At 49.4% G+C, this 19,296-nt stretch overlaps 3 protein-coding genes across 3 annotated transcripts; 2 read left to right on the forward strand and 1 right to left on the reverse strand.

Annotated features, from left to right (window-relative positions):
• Positions 1 to 919: 919 nt before the first annotated feature.
• Positions 920 to 9,894, forward strand: NDUFS2 (NADH:ubiquinone oxidoreductase core subunit S2). The gene is made up of 14 exons (XM_060090825.1): positions 920 to 1,045; positions 1,850 to 1,956; positions 4,527 to 4,717; positions 6,231 to 6,351; positions 6,533 to 6,645; positions 6,901 to 6,975; positions 7,143 to 7,220; positions 7,362 to 7,447; positions 7,655 to 7,774; positions 8,485 to 8,614; positions 8,895 to 8,990; positions 9,170 to 9,253; positions 9,396 to 9,453; positions 9,647 to 9,894. Exons 1-14 carry the CDS (start codon positions 951 to 953, stop codon positions 9,682 to 9,684), a joined length of 1,392 nt encoding a protein of 463 aa, XP_059946808.1. The 5' UTR covers positions 920 to 950; the 3' UTR covers positions 9,685 to 9,894.
• A 635-nt stretch (positions 9,895 to 10,529) lies between these two features.
• FCER1G (Fc epsilon receptor Ig) lies at positions 10,530 to 13,625 on the forward strand. The gene is made up of 5 exons (XM_060088350.1): positions 10,530 to 10,575; positions 12,662 to 12,753; positions 12,914 to 12,949; positions 13,388 to 13,408; positions 13,563 to 13,625. Exons 1-5 carry the CDS (start codon positions 10,530 to 10,532, stop codon positions 13,623 to 13,625), a joined length of 258 nt encoding a protein of 85 aa, XP_059944333.1.
• Positions 13,626 to 16,272: 2,647 nt separating this feature from the next.
• On the reverse strand, positions 16,273 to 17,251 carry APOA2 (apolipoprotein A2). Its single transcript, XM_060077679.1, has 3 exons — positions 17,200 to 17,251; positions 16,775 to 16,907; positions 16,273 to 16,399 (listed from the first exon to the last, which is right to left on the reverse strand). The coding sequence occupies exons 1-3, from the start codon at positions 17,249 to 17,251 to the stop codon at positions 16,273 to 16,275; spliced, it is 312 nt and encodes a 103-aa protein (XP_059933662.1).
• Positions 17,252 to 19,296: the final 2,045 nt, after the last annotated feature.

Here is a 19,296-nt window from a genome sequence, read left to right on the forward strand (position 1 = left end):
AGTGGGAGGGATGTGCAGAGTTAACGGGTGGCCCAGCTGGAGCTGGGCTTGGAAGCAGAGAGAACAGGAACTAGCTCCAAGGCTGGAACTCCTCTTTGTCTCTTCGACACAGGATTAGGATCAGTCTCCTGGTGGTGCTACAGTTTTATGCCGTTGGCCAGTACAGAGGCCGGGTCAGAAAGATATGAGGTAAGAGACTGACCCAGGATGGAAGTGGGGTGCGAGGCATCGCTAAGGGCACTTCCTGGGTCTGTAATTCTGTGGGTTCTGGAAGCCTGGCAGATATCAGAGTCACCCATAGGGGACCTCCTCTCCTCATGAGGTGGCTCCTACACACCCCAGCAGCCCGTTCCAATGCTGGTGGCCTTCGCATTCTACTCTTTTTTCATTTTACTTTGGCAGGAGCTCTCAGACCCGCCCAGCCCCACTTGGGCCCATTTTTCCCTAACCCATTTAGGCCGTCTGGAAGTTAGCTAGCTCTCCCGGCTCCGAATCTTTTGGATTCGGGTTTAAGGAGGTAACTGGCAAAGCCCGGGTCTACCCCAGAAGGGCAGGGCTACAGCAGCGGTGCAGCTCAGGCGAGGAGTGGGGAAGGGCCCCCGTGTGAGTGCCCGCCTGGCTCCGGGCGGCAGGGCACTTCCTAAGGCGCGCAGGCGGCTCGGCGACGATGCGCGAGGGGCGCCGCTGCCCACAGAAGTAACTGCAATTTTCTCCTGCTCAGCCTTAGAAGAGCCCACCAGGAGCGGTGGGAAGCAAGGGCCCCTGCCTCCGGTATTTAAGCGAAAGTGAAGCCGGAGTGCAGAACCCGGATGTTGTCAGGTTCGCGCTCGGCGACCCCGCCAGCTTCCAAGAGGGCGGCTGCGTGGTGCCAATAGGCGAGAAGCCCACAAGGAGGCGCGCAAGAGGCACTTCCGCCCGGTTCCCACTCCCGCAGTCTGTGGCGGGGCAAGATGGCGACGCTCAGGTCTCTATGCGGCCTCCGGGGCGTCGCGGCCCTGGTGCTGCGGCCCGGGGCTGGGGCCCGACTGCCGATTCAGCCCACCAGGTGAGACCAAGGGCAGCCTTCGATGCGCTGTCCCCAGGGCTTGGGTTTCTCGAGTCCGGGGATTCCACGGGCCCTGTGACCCCATAGGAAAGAATGACCCAGGCCCGTGACCCCTCGCCCAGGCCTGCTCTATCGAGTTCCAGGATCCAGTGGTGCCTGCCTTGGCCGAGGGAGGAAAAAGGGTTTGAGCTCGATCTGCCAGAGGTGAAATCAGTTGGAGGGAGACTCTGCGCTTCAGAGTTAGTGATAACGTCCCCCTCCCTTTATGTCCTGCTGCTTTTCCCAAACCCCTTCACGGGTGGGCGCGACTGGTGAAAGGTCTCCTTAGACGCTGTGGAAGAAGAGGAGAGCAACCCCGATAGACTTAAAGGAGGAACATAAACCAAGAATCCCCGGGTTGGCCCCAGTGCATTGTTCTGGCCATACTTGAGCAGAGCCAAGGAGCCAGCATGCCCCACCCCCCTTTCTTTTCTTACTCTTGGGTTGACCTTGAATAAACACACCTTTCTTGAGTTCATATTCACCAGGATGGGAATATGAATATGACCAGAATTTAAAGGAGCTGGGATCCCCAGCTTTGCATGCGTACGGGTGATAGGTGAAGTGATTTCAGGAATAAGTTGCTAGTAAGGATGGAACCTCTAGAGTTCAGTTTGTTCTGCCAAAGCGACACAACCCTGTGTCAGTGACTTGGCATTGAAGAATCCAAGACACCCTTCCCTGGACCCACCTGAAAGTGAATGGGAACAGAGGAACCAAGCACTGTTCAGGCCCTTTGTCTAGGATCTGTCATTACCTCCCCAGAGGTGCTCGGCAATGGCAGCCAGATGTGGAATGGGCAGAGCAGTTTGGGGGTGCTGTCATGTACCCCACCAAGGAAACAGCCCACTGGAAGCCTCCACCTTGGAATGGTGAGTGCCCAGTGCCACTGTCCCAACCCACACCCCTCCATGCCCCAAGCTGATTTCTAAGTGCTCTTGACCTCTCCGTGTGAGGCAGATTTTAGCCGCCAACTCTTTTTGCTTCTTTAACCTTGCAACTCAACAAACGTGACAATAGTGATAATAGGAGGTATTTGTCAAGTGGAATATTCCAAGAGAAAAGAAAGAGAAGGTCCCAGTCAACCCTTGAAGATCCCTATCAAATTTATATCTTTAGCTTCAGCTTTTTCCAGAGGTTCAGTATATTTCCATCTCCCCCTCTTGACAAGGTGATTTTTCCCACTGGCACCCAAATGAAACATTTCTAAATACGAAACATTTTCTCCCCCATCAAAACTAGCTCTTCCTTGTGATTTTTATTTTTTATTTTTTTTATTTTTTTGTGGTACACGGGCCTGTCACTGTTGTGGCCTCTTTCGTTGCGGAGCACAGGCTCCGGACATACAGGCTCAGCGGCCATGGCTCACGGGCCCAGCCGCTCCGCGGCACGTGGGATCTTCCCGGACCGGGGCACGAACCCGTGTCCTGTGCATCGGCAGGCGGACTCTCAACCACTGCGCCACCAGGGAAACCCGTGATTTTTAATTTTGATCAGTGACTCCCTCACTCTCCTAATCCCTCAGGATTGAAATTTTTAGTCATCTTTGGCTCTTTTTTTCTCTCTTGCCCTGCATGTCTATGTCCAATAACGTGCAGATTCTTTAATAATGTTTCATATCTGGTCATTTCTCCCTTTGTTGTTTTGATTTATTTTGTATTAGACCTTGATTATTTCGGAAGTCTCTTTGATGGGTTCTTGCCACTGATATAGTCTCCCTCCAGCTATCCTATACAGTGTCTATGCCTTTGTCTTCCCCAGACATCATTTTAGCATGTCATTCATTCTTTTGCTCGAAAACCTCCAAAGGAACTTCCAGTTAACCTTTCAAAAATTTAACAGTAACAACAGCTGAGTGCTTACCATGTGCTGAGTGTTTTTGTATGCATTATTTCACTTAGTTGTTACAACAACCCTATGAGAGTGATACTAATATTATCCCAATTTTGAGGAAATTGTGGTGTAGAGAGATTAAAATGTGGTCGAGGATACAGGTGGATTTGTACGTGGGTCTGTCTGACTCCAAAGCCCATGGTGAAGAATTTTGGTTGCATAGGTAGACTCTGGTTTCAGATCTCAACTCTCCATTTACCAGTGAATAAAGTACCTACTTCATAGCGTTATTGTAAGGATTAAATGAGATACAAGTAGCATAAACCATGTAATGTAGTGATTGGCTCATGCTAAGTCCTCCCTAAGTGTTATTAATAATACTGATAATTGGGGCTTCCCTGGTGGCGCAGTGGTTAAGAATCTGCCTGCCAATGCAGAGGACATGGGTTCAAGCCCTGATCCGGGAAGATCCCACATGCTGTGGAGCAGCTAAGCCCGTGCACCACAACTACTGAGCCTGCAAAGCACAACTACCGAAACCCGTGCGCATAGAGTCCGTGCTCCGTAACAAGAGAAGCCCACGCACCGCAGCGAAGAGTAGCCCCTGCTCTCCACAACTAGAGAAAGCCCATGTGCACCAATGAAGACCCAGTGCAGCCCAAAATAAATAAATTTTAAATAAATAAATAATACTGATAATTGAACCAGTACCCCCTACCCCCTACTGCCTGCCAACACTTAATCTTCTGTCTCTTGGCAAACAAGAGTACCATAGATATTTACTTTCTTGTTTCTGAGATTTGACATGTGTTCATTCCATAGCATGGGATGCCTCTTCTCTCTACCTATTTGAATCATTCCCTGTGTTTAAGAACCAGCTCATATCTTGCCTCCACGAGATCTTCACAGTGTCCTTTCCTTTCTTTAAATACTTAACGGCTAAGCAGCTTACTTGGCAACTTGTAAATTTGACCTGTGTTACTAGTTTCTCACATGTACTTATCTCCCGAATTAAATTGTGAGCCTCTTGAGGGTAAAAACTGTCAATTAGTAGTAGTAAGAATTCAGTATACATTTCCCAATTAGTTGTCCATTCAGCAGATACATCTGGAGAGCAGTGTATCTTCGTGGTTAAGAGTGTGGAGTCTGGAGCTGACCAGGCTGAGTTAAATCCTGACTCTGCCACTTACTAACTGACAATTTCATTTAGTCTTTCTGGCCTCAATTTCTCCAATGAAATGAGGATAACGATAGTATCAACTACTTATATGGTTGTTGAAATAATTAAATTAATTAAAATAAGTAAAGTGCTTAGAATAGTGCCTGGCACATAATAAGGACTGTATAAGTGTTATCTATCATTATTATTTTTTTAAAGGTATCCTGAGAGACATGGAAAGAGTGAGGCTCATGGTCCCTCTCATCAGAAAGTTTAGTCTCCCTTCCCTTTTTCCCATCTGATGGTCTTCCTGGTTATGATAAAGGTTAGGAAATCAGCAGGGTATGGAATGGTGAGATGGAAAGTCTCCAGGGAGATGCTAACTCCTTGCTGTCTTTTGGGGGTTCTCAAAGGAATTACCATTTGGCTCAACTATTTCCCACTTCTCAGATGTGGACCCTCCAAAGGACACGTTGGTGTCGAACCTGACCCTGAACTTTGGGCCCCAGCACCCAGCAGCCCATGGAGTCCTGCGACTAGTGATGGAATTGAGTGGGGAGATGGTGCGCAAGTGTGACCCTCACATCGGGCTGCTGCACCGAGGCACTGAGAAGCTCATAGAATACAAGACCTATCTGCAGGTGTGGGGGGTGAACGGGGACCTGTTGACAGGACCTGGGGATGCTTTAACCTGGGACTTTGCCAGTTCACTGCCCCAAAACCCCAAGGGAGGAGGGTGTTGAGAGGAGTAGCCTGTGGAGGTTATTAGGACAGTTTTGGTTGGGAGGATGGAGGGATTTGGCAGGGGATGCTTGACTTGAATCATGTGGATTTGGTTTATCCAACAGAAATACTTTGGAGCTGGAGATACACTCCTAGGTGTTCTCTGGCTGACTTTTGGCTGACCCCTTTATCCTTACTCGAGTGCCTCAGTTTCCCTGCTCTTATGTCATACTAGTACGTCAAAGCTGGTGTCCCTGGGGTCAGGGAAAGAGGAGAGAGACGTCAACTCCTCAGGTTTAACAGCTGATTCTTGTATCTTCCAGCATTCTAAGTTTGTTTTCGAAATATTCAGTGAGTCAGAGTGACTGGGAGGGAGTTTGTAACAGAGTTTGCTGTTTTTAGGAGAACTCTGTGACCCAAATAATGAGGGTCAGATTTGAAGAAATTGGAACTGGGATAGGAATCTGAAGTTTTTTTCTTACTATCATGAAGAAAGCTCTTGATAACAGAGGACGATGGGGTTAGGATTTAGAACCAGCTGACTAGCATGTGATTCCCGCAAAGAGTCCAGGCAATGATGGTTTCTGGTCCCAGAGTCCATGGAGTTAACCCCTGTAGCTTTATCCCACGTCACACTGACATCAGGGCAAGAACTGGCTGTTCCAAAGAGAGGCGTCTTAGTTCCGCCTCCTTCCTGGACGCTGAAGCTGGTTCAGCATACAGCTGGGACTTAGCTTTCTTGGTATTCTGGGGAAGAACCATTACTACCTGACTCTTCCTACAGAAACAAATCCCATTCTTCTTGGTGTTCTTAATTTCCTCCTGAGATTACCTTTCTCCTGCAGTATCTCAGAGAGGCGTTCTTCTTTGACAGAGGCGTCACTTGGCCCAGAAGACTTGGTTGGCAGTGGTGTGCTGGAGCTAACTCATACTGGCTCACAAGAACAGACTGTTAAATTTTCAAGAATTTTGTGAGCCAGTTGTTAAACACAGCTGTTAATTAAAAATCAGATTATACTATCTTGCGCTTTAATATATTAAAAATCAAGGTAAGAAGTATCAAAGTCCATGCCTTCATTATTTTACCACATTTTTCTACGCTGTGCTCTTTAAGTATTTACTTCCATTGTATCTATCTGTGTAGTGGAAATATTGTGTAATGGTGTGCTACTCGGCCCAGCGCTGTGTGTGGTCAGTTACATAATGTTGGTAGTTTAGTATTTTCACCATGGAAATTGGCAAGCACGACAAATCGGGGTCCCCCCACCTTCACCCCTTCCGTGTGTTTCATCCTGCCTTTCTGAGGCTCCTGAGATGGGGAAGGTTTATGTAGCACTGACCTCTGATGCCCACTGAGAGCAGTGCTTCTAGCAGCCAGACTGAGCGTTCGTTGGCCTGTTAGATGTGATCCTGATTCCTCCCTCTTCCCAGGCCCTTCCGTACTTTGACCGGCTAGACTATGTGTCCATGATGTGTAACGAACAGGCCTATTCACTGGCTGTGGAGAAGTTGCTCAACATCCAGCCTCCTCCTAGGGCACAGTGGATCCGAGGTACGCCCCATCCCCTTCTTCCTGTGGCCCACTGAGAGTACAGCATAGTGCCTCTGCCCCACATCTTAGGAGCGCCGAACCGGAGCTTAGTATGCAGACCCCAGACTCTGCCCAGAACTGCTCTGTCAGCCTGGATCCTTGGCTCCTATATCCTTCTCTTCTTGTCTTCACCTCTCTCCAGTGCTGTTTGGAGAAATCACTCGGCTTTTGAACCACATCATGGCTGTGACCACACATGCCCTGGACATTGGGGCCATGACCCCTTTCTTCTGGATGTTTGAAGAAAGGGAGAAGGTATGAGAAGGAGGAAAGAATAGGAAAAGGGAAGGAAGTGCCAGAGGTAGAGAAGGTATGAAGGAGACGAGAGTAAAAGGAGAGAGAACATTTAGGGGGAGAAGGTATATTTAACCTGGGTTATATTCTTGAGGAGCTCTGTGTCATGAGGGGTTGCTTGGGCACCAGAAGGCTGGAGGTGGGGGAGTAGACCATCGTGGTGTTGGACCTACGGGCCCAGGACTTCGTCACTAATTCCCAGTGTGTCCTATCAAGATGTTTGAGTTCTACGAGCGAGTGTCTGGGGCTCGGATGCATGCTGCTTATGTCCGGCCAGGAGGTGTGCACCAGGTGAGCAGGCTCCCCTGCCTCTCTTAATGTCCAGTCCTTGCTTGTATCCTCTGTGGCCACTGGAGGGCAGCCCTGGCTGATGGAAGCGCTAACCCTGTATCCCTGAGGCAGAGCTGGCTCTCCTTAGTGGAGACTCTGCACTCACTATCGATTCTCCATTTGTCTAGGACCTACCCCTGGGGCTTATGGATGACATCTATGAGTTTTCTAAGAACTTCTCTCTTCGCATTGATGAGCTGGAGGAGGTAAGATAGGAGTCAGTGGGAATAAGCCCTCTTTTACCCTGAGAGCATCTGTGGGATTTTAATCCCCAGTTATAAAGAAATACAGAAGTATTTGAAGAATGTCATGAAGAGTGTTCACACACCAGCTCTCTTGCTCAACAGATGCTGACCAACAATAGGATCTGGCAAAATCGGACAGTCGACATTGGGGTTGTAACAGCAGAAGACGCACTTAACTATGGTTTTAGGTGTGAGGAATAAGACTTCTCTCCTTAGGGGCGGGTGGGTTCCAGCTTAATCTCTTGGCTTCAGGTGTGGCACCTTCTTTGCCATGCTGTCTTTGTATCCCATGCCCAGAGCGTGCGGGAGGGAGAGGGGAGACTAAGGAAGAGAGCATGCCTCTTTTCTTGTTTTGTGATAAGTGACCCTTGGTCCCATTATTATACTCTCTACAGCGGGGTAATGCTCCGGGGCTCGGGCATCCAGTGGGACCTGCGGAAGACCCAGCCCTATGATGTTTATGACCAGGTGGAGTTTGATGTTCCTATTGGCTCTCAAGGGGACTGCTATGATAGGTGAGGCCCAGATCCCTTCTCAGCTCTTTGTCCAGCTAGTTTCCCCCGTCTGACTTTTCTCTTAACTACTTTCTTCTTTCTCATACTTTCCAGTATCTATTGGAGCTCTTGTGTGTGTTAAACTAGGTTGCTTTTCAAAGCACTTGCACATATGGGACATTTTATTTTACCTTTACATTCTTCTTATGTCTTAGATGGAACTAGTTTAGGCTGCATCTTATAGCTGAGAAAGCTGAAGCATAAAAGTTAGAGATTAGCCTGGGATATTATTCTGTTAGTAGTGCTTGAGACTAGAATCCTCCTGATCCAGTGCTATTTCCACTAGATTCTAAGCTTCAAATTCCATTCCTCTTTACTGACCCCAAGAAAAATTTGCTACTGTTTTCTTATTGAGTCACTTTGACTCTCACCTGTTCTATACTCCAAAAAATGTTTTAAGAGGGTAATTAAAGAGGGAAATACTACAGGACATGGTCTGAGAAAGCTAGAAGAGGATTTGGTCTGAGAAAACTAGGAGAGGGCCCAGTACTCGAATCAGAAGACTGTAGGTTTTATATGGGTGGCCAGGCCAAACAGAGATGCTGTACTAGGAGAAAAGAATGAGGAAAGTTACCTAGCACTCTTCAATTCAGCCAAGGGCATCCTCCCAGCCTCACATCTCATCCTCTGGCTGCCCTTCTCTTGCTCTGAGTCTGTCTCGTCTACTTCAGGTACCTGTGTCGGGTGGAGGAGATGCGCCAGTCCCTTCGAATCATCTTACAGTGTCTGAACAAGATGCCTCCCGGGGAGATCAAGGTTGATGATGCCAAAGTGTCTCCACCAAAACGAGCAGAGATGAAGGTTAGCTATAGGGGGAGGGAAAAGGGGGAAAGGGGGCAGCACCTGGGGAGGAGTATCTTTGGATTAAATCCTACTTTTCAGTTTTCCTTTTTCAAAGAATTCACTGTATAAGATTCTTAACCTCCCGTAGCCTCCTCTCTTTTTCTATAACTTCTCTGCTCATTGACTTACATGTGGGATTTTAGACTCCCTGGGGGTAGAGATGATTTTCTGTGTGTCGGTACACCTGCCATTACAGTTTGGATCTGGCTTGTTGATGCTCCGTTTTTCCTCTCTCCAGACTTCTATGGAGTCACTGATTCATCACTTTAAGTTGTATACTGAGGGCTACCAAGTTCCTCCAGGGGCCACATACACTGCCATCGAGGCTCCTAAGGTGAGGCAGGAAGGGGAAGGAAAGGACAGTATGTGGAGTGGGTGACTGGAGATGGATGTTCAGATAAATGCTTGTTCGTCAGTGAGAGAGAGGATGTGAGGGTGAATAGAGAGGTTTTTGTTGGCAGAGGAAAGGGTTCTTCCTGTTAATGGAGGCAGCCAACCTTCTTCCTTGGACAGGGAGAGTTTGGGGTGTACCTGGTGTCTGATGGCAGCAGCCGCCCTTATCGATGCAAGATCAAGGCTCCTGGTTTTGCCCACCTGGTAAGAACCAACCCCAAAGATTCTAACGCTAATACATGAATCCAGTAATTAATGGCCTTGTTGAGATTTTTATGAACTTTCACTCCTCCTCCTTCTGCCCTGCTAATCTTGCCTAACACTATTGCTGTCTTAATCTCTGCAGGCTGGTTTGGACAAGATGTCTAAGGGACACATGTTGGCGGACGTCGTTGCCATCATAGGTACAAGGCCTGTTGTGTAGTAGAGGTGTTCTAGGCAAGGGAGTTTGAGACTCTGATTGGGGACAGAAACTGAACACTTCCTGTTCAACATAGACTATGGGCATGGACTCAAATCCTCAGTTTCCTGAGCACAGTAATGAATTCTAGATTCTTGGTAACATTGCTTTTTTTCCTCCTCCCTCTGACCTCCTAGGTACCCAAGATATTGTGTTTGGAGAAGTAGATCGGTGAGCACGGGAACAGCATTGGACCTCCCTACCTACCTGCTTCGTCTGCGAAGCCTGTCCATCGTTGGGAATGGGACTCTGTGTGTGTGTGTGTGTGTGTTTGTGTGTGTGTGTGTGTACACGTACATGATTGCTTAGCTGTCAGGCTTTCTGTGCATGTACTGGAAAAGGAGAAATTATAATAAATTAGCCGCCTTCTGGCCCCAAGCCCAAACTTGTGATATGTCTTTCTCAGTATCTTACTGTCTTTCACTTCGATGGGAAACTTAGGAGTGTTAACTCTCTACTTCTCCATTAGACTCAGTCCTTAGCAGTTTTTCCTGTTCATCTCCGCCCCTTTTGTGACCCTGTCCTTTCCACTTCTCCATTGCCCATTTCCTCTTTTTCCCTTACTTCCTCCCTGCCCAAACCTTGCTGCCCACACTAATTGGTAAACTCCTCAAATCAAGACTGGGTACAAAGTTCCAGGTGGGAGAGAAAGGGGCTATCATGGGGTCTTAGGGAATTTTGAGGGGCACGTTATCAGAGCTCTGTCTCTGAACAGGGCTAGAGTGAGATGGCGGGTTTAGATAGCCTTTCCCAAGCACGGGTGTTGCCTCTTTCCATGGTAGCAGGGGCTTGGTAACTGAAGGACGGAGACATAGGAGACCAGATCTCCTAGCTCCCTTAGTTGGCCCTTCCGGGAGCCGCCCGGTCTCTAGTGCAGGAAGGGGAAGGGGCCAGAGCTCAGAGGAAGGCGTGGCAGGAAGGGGGCAACTCTGTGGTCAGGGAGCCGCTCGCAGAGCACAGCTGCACAGTGCCATCAGAGCGTCCGATCCCCAGCCCGTGGCCCCTCGGCCCCTGCACAAGATGTTTCCAGCAGTGGTCTTGCTCTTACTCCTGGTTGAACAAGCAGGTAAGAGGGTTTGGTGAGGGACAGTGAGCTGGGCTCCAGGGTGGGAATCAAGGGCATGTGTCTGAGGGCTGAGGCAGGGACAGACAGAGGAAGGCTGGCGCTGGGAGGATGGGCACAGAGACCCTGAGGCTGCTCCTGTCCAGTCTCTGTCAGGGTGCAGGAATTGTAGTTCCCTCCTTTCTTGTCCCCTTCTTACTTTTTCAGGACCGATACACACGTAAGTCTTCAGTTTGGCAGAGGAGGGGAGTGGGTGTATGACATGAAAAGCTGGTCTGGGGAAAAATTCCGTTTCCCATGATCAGCATTTTCTGTGGGGTGCCTTTGGTCTTATCCATTGGGAGCTGATCTCTAGCTGGTTAAATAATATTTATAAAGCCCCCTTTAGGAAGGCAGGGGCCTGTCCTTGTGTTTAGGAGTGAGGTAAGGGTAGTCAAACACGTGATTGCTCTTTCTGTGGGTCATCACGAAGGCACAGTTGATGTGAGGGTGGGCAGCATGCAATGCCCAGTTCCAGAGAGCTGATCGTCAGTGGAGGCAGAAATGGGAAGTCCTCTGCAGCTCTGAGGCTCCAGGCATTCTCTAAACTCTCACTCTGTTTGCGCTGTGGTTTTTGTTTTGGTTTTTTTGGTTTTTTTTTTTTTTTTTTTTTACTGTACGCAGGCCTCTCACTGTTGTGGCCTCTCCCGTTGCGGAGCACAGGCTCCGGACGTGCAAGCTCAGCGGCCATGGCTCACGGGCCCAGCCCACTCCGCGGCATGTGGGATCTTCCCGGACCGGGGCACGAACTCGCATCCCCTGCATCGGCAGGCGGACTCTCAACCGCTGCGCCACCAGGGAAGCCCCATGGGTTGTCTGTGTTTTGAAGAGGGATAGTTACAGCTGGGGTTCGGGGAGGAAGAGGTTAGTGAAACTTAAGGGAAAGTGGGGAAATTGAAAGAGATGGACTGGGATGGAGTTCCACCAGCCCAGCTGTGAAGATGGAAGGACTAAGTGAGCGGCCAGTCTGCTGCCATGGGATGAGGGAGCAGGGACACTGAGGCATAAAAGAGGGCACAAACCTGGAAAGCAGAAAACCTGAATTTCAATTCCAGCTCTGGCACTTCACGCTATGACCCTAAATAAATTACTTAGCTTTTCTGAGCCTTGGTTTCGTCATCTACAAAATGGCGATGATGTTTCCCTCACGGGGTAGTTTTGAGATTTATGTAATACCGTGTGTGAAAGAGCGTCACAGAATAAAACATACTTCACTCATATGTCACATGCCCATGAGCCCTTCTGATAGGGGTCAGAGCAGATAGAGGCTGGAGCTCAGACTTTATTTGATTTTTTTCCTTGCACAAAACTTCCTCTCTCAGTGGCCCAGAGTGAGTAACAGGGCAGAGTACCCGGAGCCGGAATCCATACAGCTTGTGATCATTCCCTTGAGCCTGGGCTAAGACACTCACTCAGCCTTATGTGCAGAGCCATCGGCATCTATAAGGCCAAGGAAAGCAGGCACCTTGTTTTTACATATTGAAGTGTCTTAGTTGGGGAGGACAGAAAGCGATGTGGCTGAGGCTAGATGACCCATAACAGAGTGATTGCCTTCCCTCCTTTCCTCAGCTCACATCCTTCCTGTCCAGCCCTTAACCACAGGTCACAGGACTTAGCAGAGACACCCCTGTGGTTTCTTCGCTGAAATTACTCACTGCCTCCACTCCACCCCCCTGGGCTGAGGTTTTGGTCTTGGCTCAGTGAACTCAAATGGGTCCCTTGAGGGCTATGGAATGCTCAGTGGTGCCTGAGGAACCCACAGTGCTACAAAGAGAGGGTTGGGGGCTGAGGGGCAAGCTCTCAACTCTCAGAACCTGTAAGTTCCATCACAACAGAACTGTTCACACTTCCTGTCCTACCCCTACCCTAGGGTGAGGAAGAAGAGGGAGAGGTGAGAGAAATAGGAATCTAGAGAGGAAGATGAAGTTTCTTCCCTGGGACGGTGCCCCTCCAAGTCCCGTCCTACCTCCCAGAGCCCTTTCTTTCTCTCCTCTGAGCACCAGATCTTTCCTGCTGCCCCTGACCCTATGGGTACCCTCTGTCCCCTCAGCGGCCCTGGGAGAGCCTCAGCTCTGCTATATCCTGGATGCGATCCTGTTTTTATATGGTATTATCCTCACCCTGCTCTACTGTCGACTCAAGGTAAGGCTGGGCAGCGTGGGGTGAGGGCTGGAAGGAGAAGTGGGAGGGTGGTGGCAGCATGGCTCCAAAGAGAGGGAATAAAAGGGGTTCCCCTACAACGTTTGGAGGTGGGGTTGGGCCACTAACTTCACCTTTACTAATGGCCTTTCCCCTACTCCAGCTGCAGGTGCGAAAGGCAGCTACAGCCAACTATGAGGTATGGACCCTTCCTCAACTGGGTATAACAGTTTTTCAGTCTCTCAGCCCTTCTGGGGCTTTAGCCTTGGGATCTGCGGTCTCTGGGGGGGCATGGGACTCATGTGCTGATCTGTATACGCTTCAGAGGTCCCCCTCCTACCTCATCCTACCCACCCTGCCACCTAGCCAAATCACAAGTAAAATATTCAACAGGTGACGAGGAAGAGTCAAGTGTAGAGTGACAAGGAGTACATGAGAGAGTTGTATGTTGTGTGTATATGTATGTTGGTAGCCATATGGGCAAATGTGCATTCATGCCCCAGAGTATCCATGGGAGTGCCCTCTAGCCCAAGGGGGCCAGCCACCCCTGGCCACATACCTCCCTGGGTAGGGAAGAAGATGCTGAGGGGCCCTGGAGATGTGGGTCTCTAATGCCTTACCCCTTTTACCTTTGCAGAAATCAGATGGCATTTACACGGTGAGTGAACCTGCCTCCCAACCCCAGTCCCAGGAAGTCAGCAGAAGAGGGTGGGCTTTTGAGTGAACTTTGGAAGGGGTAGGGCCTCTGGGGGTGGGTAGGAGGCCCTGTGATGGGCTCAAGCTCCTGACTATCCTCTGACTTCCACCTCCAGGGCCTGAGCACCCGGAACCAGGAGACTTATGAGACCCTGAAGCATGAGAAACCGCCACAATAACTTTAGAACAGATGCCCCTGGTCACGTCCTTCTTCCACTCTCTTCCCAGCCCTCGTAGCTGGCATCACACATGCCTCCCTGCCATTAATGCCAGCTGACCCTATCCCTGTAATGACACTATGCTCCCCATTAATAGACACCAGTGGTTCCTCCTCCCTGTCAAAGACCTCAGATGCTCTTCATTAATGTTTATATTCTAGTCTCACCACTTTATGCCAACCTTCTCCGCTTCCCCGTCCCCAACTCCCACTAAACGATGGGAAGGGAAGGGACTAACATCAATAAAGTTCCCACAGACTGGACTCTATTCATTCATTCATTTAACATACATTTACTCAGCCTCTACTAGCCTAGGCTGGGTACTGAAGATATCACAAGGCAAATTTAGTTCCTGACCTTCCATAACTCATAGTCTAATAGACCAGAGCTGTTCTGCTTGATTGAGGGATGAATGCTGACTGTGACAGGGGGAAGGATGAGACCCTTGACCCCCAGGCTCTCTAACAGGGTGCTGGAGCAGGGAGTAAGGTGTTGGGAGTCTAGGCACATTCAGAGACATTTGAACCCGAGAAGTGACTTCCGCACCCAGCTTGGCCCTCTGTGTCTGACAACTGAAACAAGGTTGGGTTGCGGAGAAGCCTGGCTGTCCGACCCCAAATAGTCACCAGTCCAGATCAGAGTGGTCTTCAGGGAGCAGTGTGAGCACAGCTCGCAATATACATGCATAAGGGCATTAGCATAGCTGAAAAGCCAAACATGCAGAAGGGATGGTGTGACAAAAGCTTGTGTGATGCTCCCAATGGAAGGTTTTATGGGAACAGTGTTTTCAGTGTGTTCTGGGGCAAGAGGGACCTGAGGGAGCCAGGTCTGGGTTGGAGGAGGGTAAGGCAAAGGGGAACAAGTCAGGTCCAGATGGGAGGCCAGGTCCTCCAACTGCATGGGTGAGTGGTGAAGGAATCCCCCTTCTCAGTGCCTGTCCTGTTTTTAGGCAGGATTCCCTGGTAGTATCTGAATCCCATCTGATGCTGCCAGTTCTACCTCTGATCCAGCAGCCCTGTCCAAATGGGTCCAGAGTCTACAGGCTTACTCCTAGCAACCCCCTATGCTGGGCAATACTTTGTACTGCATGGTGACTTACACTTTTCAATGTGTTTTCCATCCTGTCGAACCATTTGATCCACTCATTAACACTGTGAGGAAATTCAGGCTCTTTGAAGTTAATTAACCTGTCCAATGTCATCTTGCAAGTGATGGACAGATCACATGAGGAAAAAAAAAAGATACTGAGAAAGAAAGGGGAAGAAAATAATCACGAGTGGTAAGGGTCTTAAAGCCCAGACTGAAGAGGTTGATCAGTATACAGAAGAGCGGGGGAGGGATAGATTGGGAGTTTGGGATTGACATGTACACACTGCTATAGTTAAAAGAGATAACCAACAAGGACCTACTGTATAGCACAGGGAACTCTGTTCAATATTCTGTAATAACCTAAATGGGAAAAGAATTTGAAATAGAACAGATACATGTATATGTATAACTGAATCACTCTGCTGTACACCTGAAACACAACATTGTTAATCAACAAAACTCCAAAAAAAATAAAAATTAAAAAAAAATATATATATATATACAGAAGAAATTGGAGCTATCTCGGTATCTGGGGAAAAGGTGATTTCAGATGAGATATGAGGAATGAGTCAGGGTAGAGAAGTAACTATTTTAAATATAAAGTGGAAGTAAACTTTTATTGGAAAATGACCATTTTCCCATTTTGGGATTGTGAGCCTCCTGCACCAGTTCAGCCTGACCTCCATTCCATTTTGATTTAATGCAGGTATCACAGCTACCAAAATTTCTAAAGTCCCACATGTCCATCAAGTTGGAGACCTGTTAGGCCTTTAACTGGCTACCACGTCTACTAGCTCCAGGCTCTAAGATGGCTACCAGAACTTGGGCCAGTTCCATGAATAGCACCCAGATAATAGTGGGGGAGAGGCTTGGAATGGGTGTTCCCAGACAGGGGGTCTAGGTGAGAGGTTTCAAATGAAAAGATGAGAGCACCTTCAGGGAGAGGAGTCTTTTATTGCAGGATGGGGGGAAGCACAGTGTTCCCCTGGCTCAGAAGGGAAGGGAGGGGCCTTGGGTGACCCCTTTGGGCTCATTTTTGGGAAACTTTCTCCTCTTCATAGTATGACAGAGGAAATTCTGAAGGGTGCTCTCATTTCCAGTGACCTCCAGGAGTCTAGGGATTCAGTTCATGAATCTTTCATGCCTTTCAAGGTACCATGTCCACGGCAAAGTCTCTTTAGCTTCTCCTGCAGGGCCATTCCCAGGCCTGTAGAAAAATTCCTGGGGTTTGGGGAAGAGTCACAGGCACCCCTACCCTGTCATTTCCATCACTGGTCTCTTCAACCCTTTCTCCACCTCTTCACACCAAAACCCCTCTCCTGTTAGAAGCAGACTTCTCTTTGTTCTCCCTCCTCCTCCTCCTCCACTACCCCTACTTTTCCCAGTCCCCAAAACATACCAGGCTCACAACTTGATTCCTTCAATATTTATTGTAGAAAACAAGGAGTAGGTAGGAAGAGGAGCTCTAGGTCTGGCCAGTGGGTGTTCCAGGGGCCAGCTGGGGATGGAAGACAACAGTCTAGACAATGCACTTGGCAACAGGCTGTGTTTTGAGGTCCAAAAAACTGCTCACGAAGTTAATCAGATCAGTTCCAGCCTTCTTGACCAGGGGCTTCAGCTGCTCCTGTGCCTTCTCAAAGTAGGCCCTGGGTATGTGAGGGATTAGAAGTCAGGATGAGGGACTGGTAGGGGCCTTCTTGGTAGTGGGAGGTGAGACCCAAGTCCCCAAACTCTAGTGCCTGGTCTATCCTGGCATGGCAAAGCTCCCAGGAGGAGAGGCAAGCCCTCCGCTGGGCAGAGGAACAGACCATAGAGATAGAAATTCAAAGCCCAGTTCCTGCTACCCCCATCTGTCCAAGAGGTCCATGGGATCTGTGGGGTGATGAAGGAATTTCCTCTACAATTTAAACCTCATCCTCCCTAACCCCCACCCCTTAGCTCAGTCTTCTGTAGGACCTCCCAGCTTCCCCTCTTTCTCTCCATAGCCTCCTGGTCCATGAACCCCCTTTGTTGAGACTTACTTGGCTTGGATTGGAAGCTCTGAGCCCTTGGCCTTCTCCAGCAGGTCCTTGCCGTAGTCGGTCGCAGTCTGGAAGTACTGAGAGAACAGGCTCTGCAGATTCGGCTCCTCTGCCTGTCTCCGAACCAAAGCCCCTGCACATACACAGAAACACACACATGCACACACACACACACACACATCCTCAGCTGAGTCCCCAACAATGAGTCCCACATCTCTGCCAGTATTCAGCCTCAGCTCTCAGCTCTCTCCCCAAACAGGTATCCAGCTCCAGGTCTTTGGATGCACTTTCTGGGCTTTAGAGAGGGAATTATTTTTCTTTTAAGCTCTCTGGTTGCCAGACCTGGGCATAGGAGAACAGACAGATGGGCAGCTAGGACCCAAGCACCTTTTCCTCCTTGGGACCCCTCTTCACATCACACCCACCTTCAAGGCCACAGATGGTAAGGAGCAACACAGTCATTGCAAGCAGCTTCATGGTGTTAATGGAAGGGAAAGTGGCCTGCGAACAGGTGGGGGCAGGGAAGGTCACTGAAGCGAATGGGCTTCAGCCCCTCCCCAGAGACCCCTACCTACATGTCCACGCCAACCTGGTTCCCTCCCTTTCTACAGTTAAATCTCTGGATGCTGCCCACACCTCTTACTCCCTTACTTTACCTAGTCAGCGTTGCTGTCCTTGCCGTCTGTGCCTGGCCTGGCTAGGGAGGCAGGGGCTATATATCTGTATGCTTCCCCACACCCCTGTCAGGTGACAAGTACTTTGGAGTCCAGTGGGGCAGGGGCTATACTGGAGTAAACAAGTTAGAGAAATGGGGGGAGGAAAGGACAGCACGTAGAGGACTCACGGTGACGGAGTAGGAGGCAGGGGGTGTGGGCCTTAATGGATGCCAAAGGGGTATACTTTAGGCTTATTCAAGATCCATTCCTTTGGGGCCAGGGCCCAGTAGTCCTTGGATTTGAATGCTTCAAGAAGCAGGGTTCCTAGGTTTTTTTTCCCTGGAAAGCTCTGACATATCAAGCCCTCAGCCCTTGGAACCTTTGTCCCATTATGGGTATATTTCATCTCCCAACCCTATCTCCTATCACTCCAACTTGGCAGAGAGGTATTGGGGAACAGAAGAAAGGACATAATATCAGAGACAGGGGTGAGGGGAATGCAGGTTAGGACAATAAGGGTTAGGGCCAGAGGCCAGGTGTGATTGACTCTGTACCTTTTTGAGTTAATGTGTAATGAATGAGATGGGAGAGAAAACACTAGAGCCCAGAATGACCTTCCTGAGTGCTGAACAGTGAGCACAGCCCACCCCCAATAAAACAAATTCAGAAAGCAGCCGCTGCCCTCCCCCTGAATTGGAGTGCTCTGGCAAGAGAAGAGGTGGATGAGAGGCTTCTACCAAGGATAAAGGTTGAAGGTCTCTGGGCATTTGATCACCTTACCAGTTCTAGGCAGTGGTCAGCCAATATGAATCAGCAGGAGCCATAGCATCCCTCTGACCAAGGCCCTGACCCTTGTCCCAGCCCTGACTGTGAGGGAAGGCAGAGGTGCATTCCCCAGGCCCAAGGTATTTGGGTGAAATCAGCTAAATAGATATCAGAAGTATTTGTATCTTTCATCCTTTTGCCCTCAAAGTATATGTAGAGCATTCCTGAGAGATGGGAGTGGTGATGTGAGAGCTAGTGGGGAGGCGACCAGAGCCTAAGAAATCTTATTCTATTTTCAACTATTCCCCTGTGGAGCACTTAGTTCTTGAAGGGCACTCCATTGACTTGTCTGTAGCTTTGGAGTGGAGCACATTGAGGGCAGGAGTCCATATTCCTCGATTTTATTTGCCAACTCTGCCTAAGGAACCAGGGAAGGAAGGATTAACTTCAGGGGTCAATTGTTTCAGGGAATAGTTCTGCTAGAATTAAGGCTGCAGACCCTGCTCCTCTACCCCAAATTCTCACACGCATTCCCATTCTACCAAGAAGACAAGAGCGCCAACTTGGAGAGGTGCAGACCTCTAGGAGGGAAGTGTAGGTCCATTTTCCTACGGAGAGCTGTACCTGTGCGTCGAACTCATTTGGAGGTGTACTGTGTACTGTTCAGGACTGTGAGGGGGAGTCCCCAGGGCCTGGGAGGGTGGGGGCGCCTAGGGGCGTTCCGAAGCAGTGTTCGAAAGAAGTTTTCACAGTCGTTCCCTCCGCCACCCTTCACAAAATGCGTCTCCAGGCTATCTGATGGAGGGAACTTCAGTGGCTCAAGCTCCGAGATGCTCCCTCTAGTGTCTTGCACGCTCGAAGGTTTTTCCCGACCTTGGAAAGGCAGGGCGATCTAAGGCCATCTACTTGAGTAAGTCTAAGCAGCTACCAACAAGTCCCATCTGCCTCTGCAGTGCCGGGGTTGGAGCTCTCAGGATGAGAGGTCTGCCATTCCTTTGTGTCCTCCTCTCCCACTGGCCCATGCTCAGCAGCCAGGCAGCTTTTTTTTTTAATTGATTGGGCGGAGCCCAATCAAGGGAGGGTTGGGTCTCTGAAATCTTT

This window comes from Mesoplodon densirostris, chromosome 2 (genome assembly GCF_025265405.1).
Source record: "Mesoplodon densirostris isolate mMesDen1 chromosome 2, mMesDen1 primary haplotype, whole genome shotgun sequence".
NCBI lineage: Eukaryota > Metazoa > Chordata > Mammalia > Artiodactyla > Ziphiidae > Mesoplodon > Mesoplodon densirostris.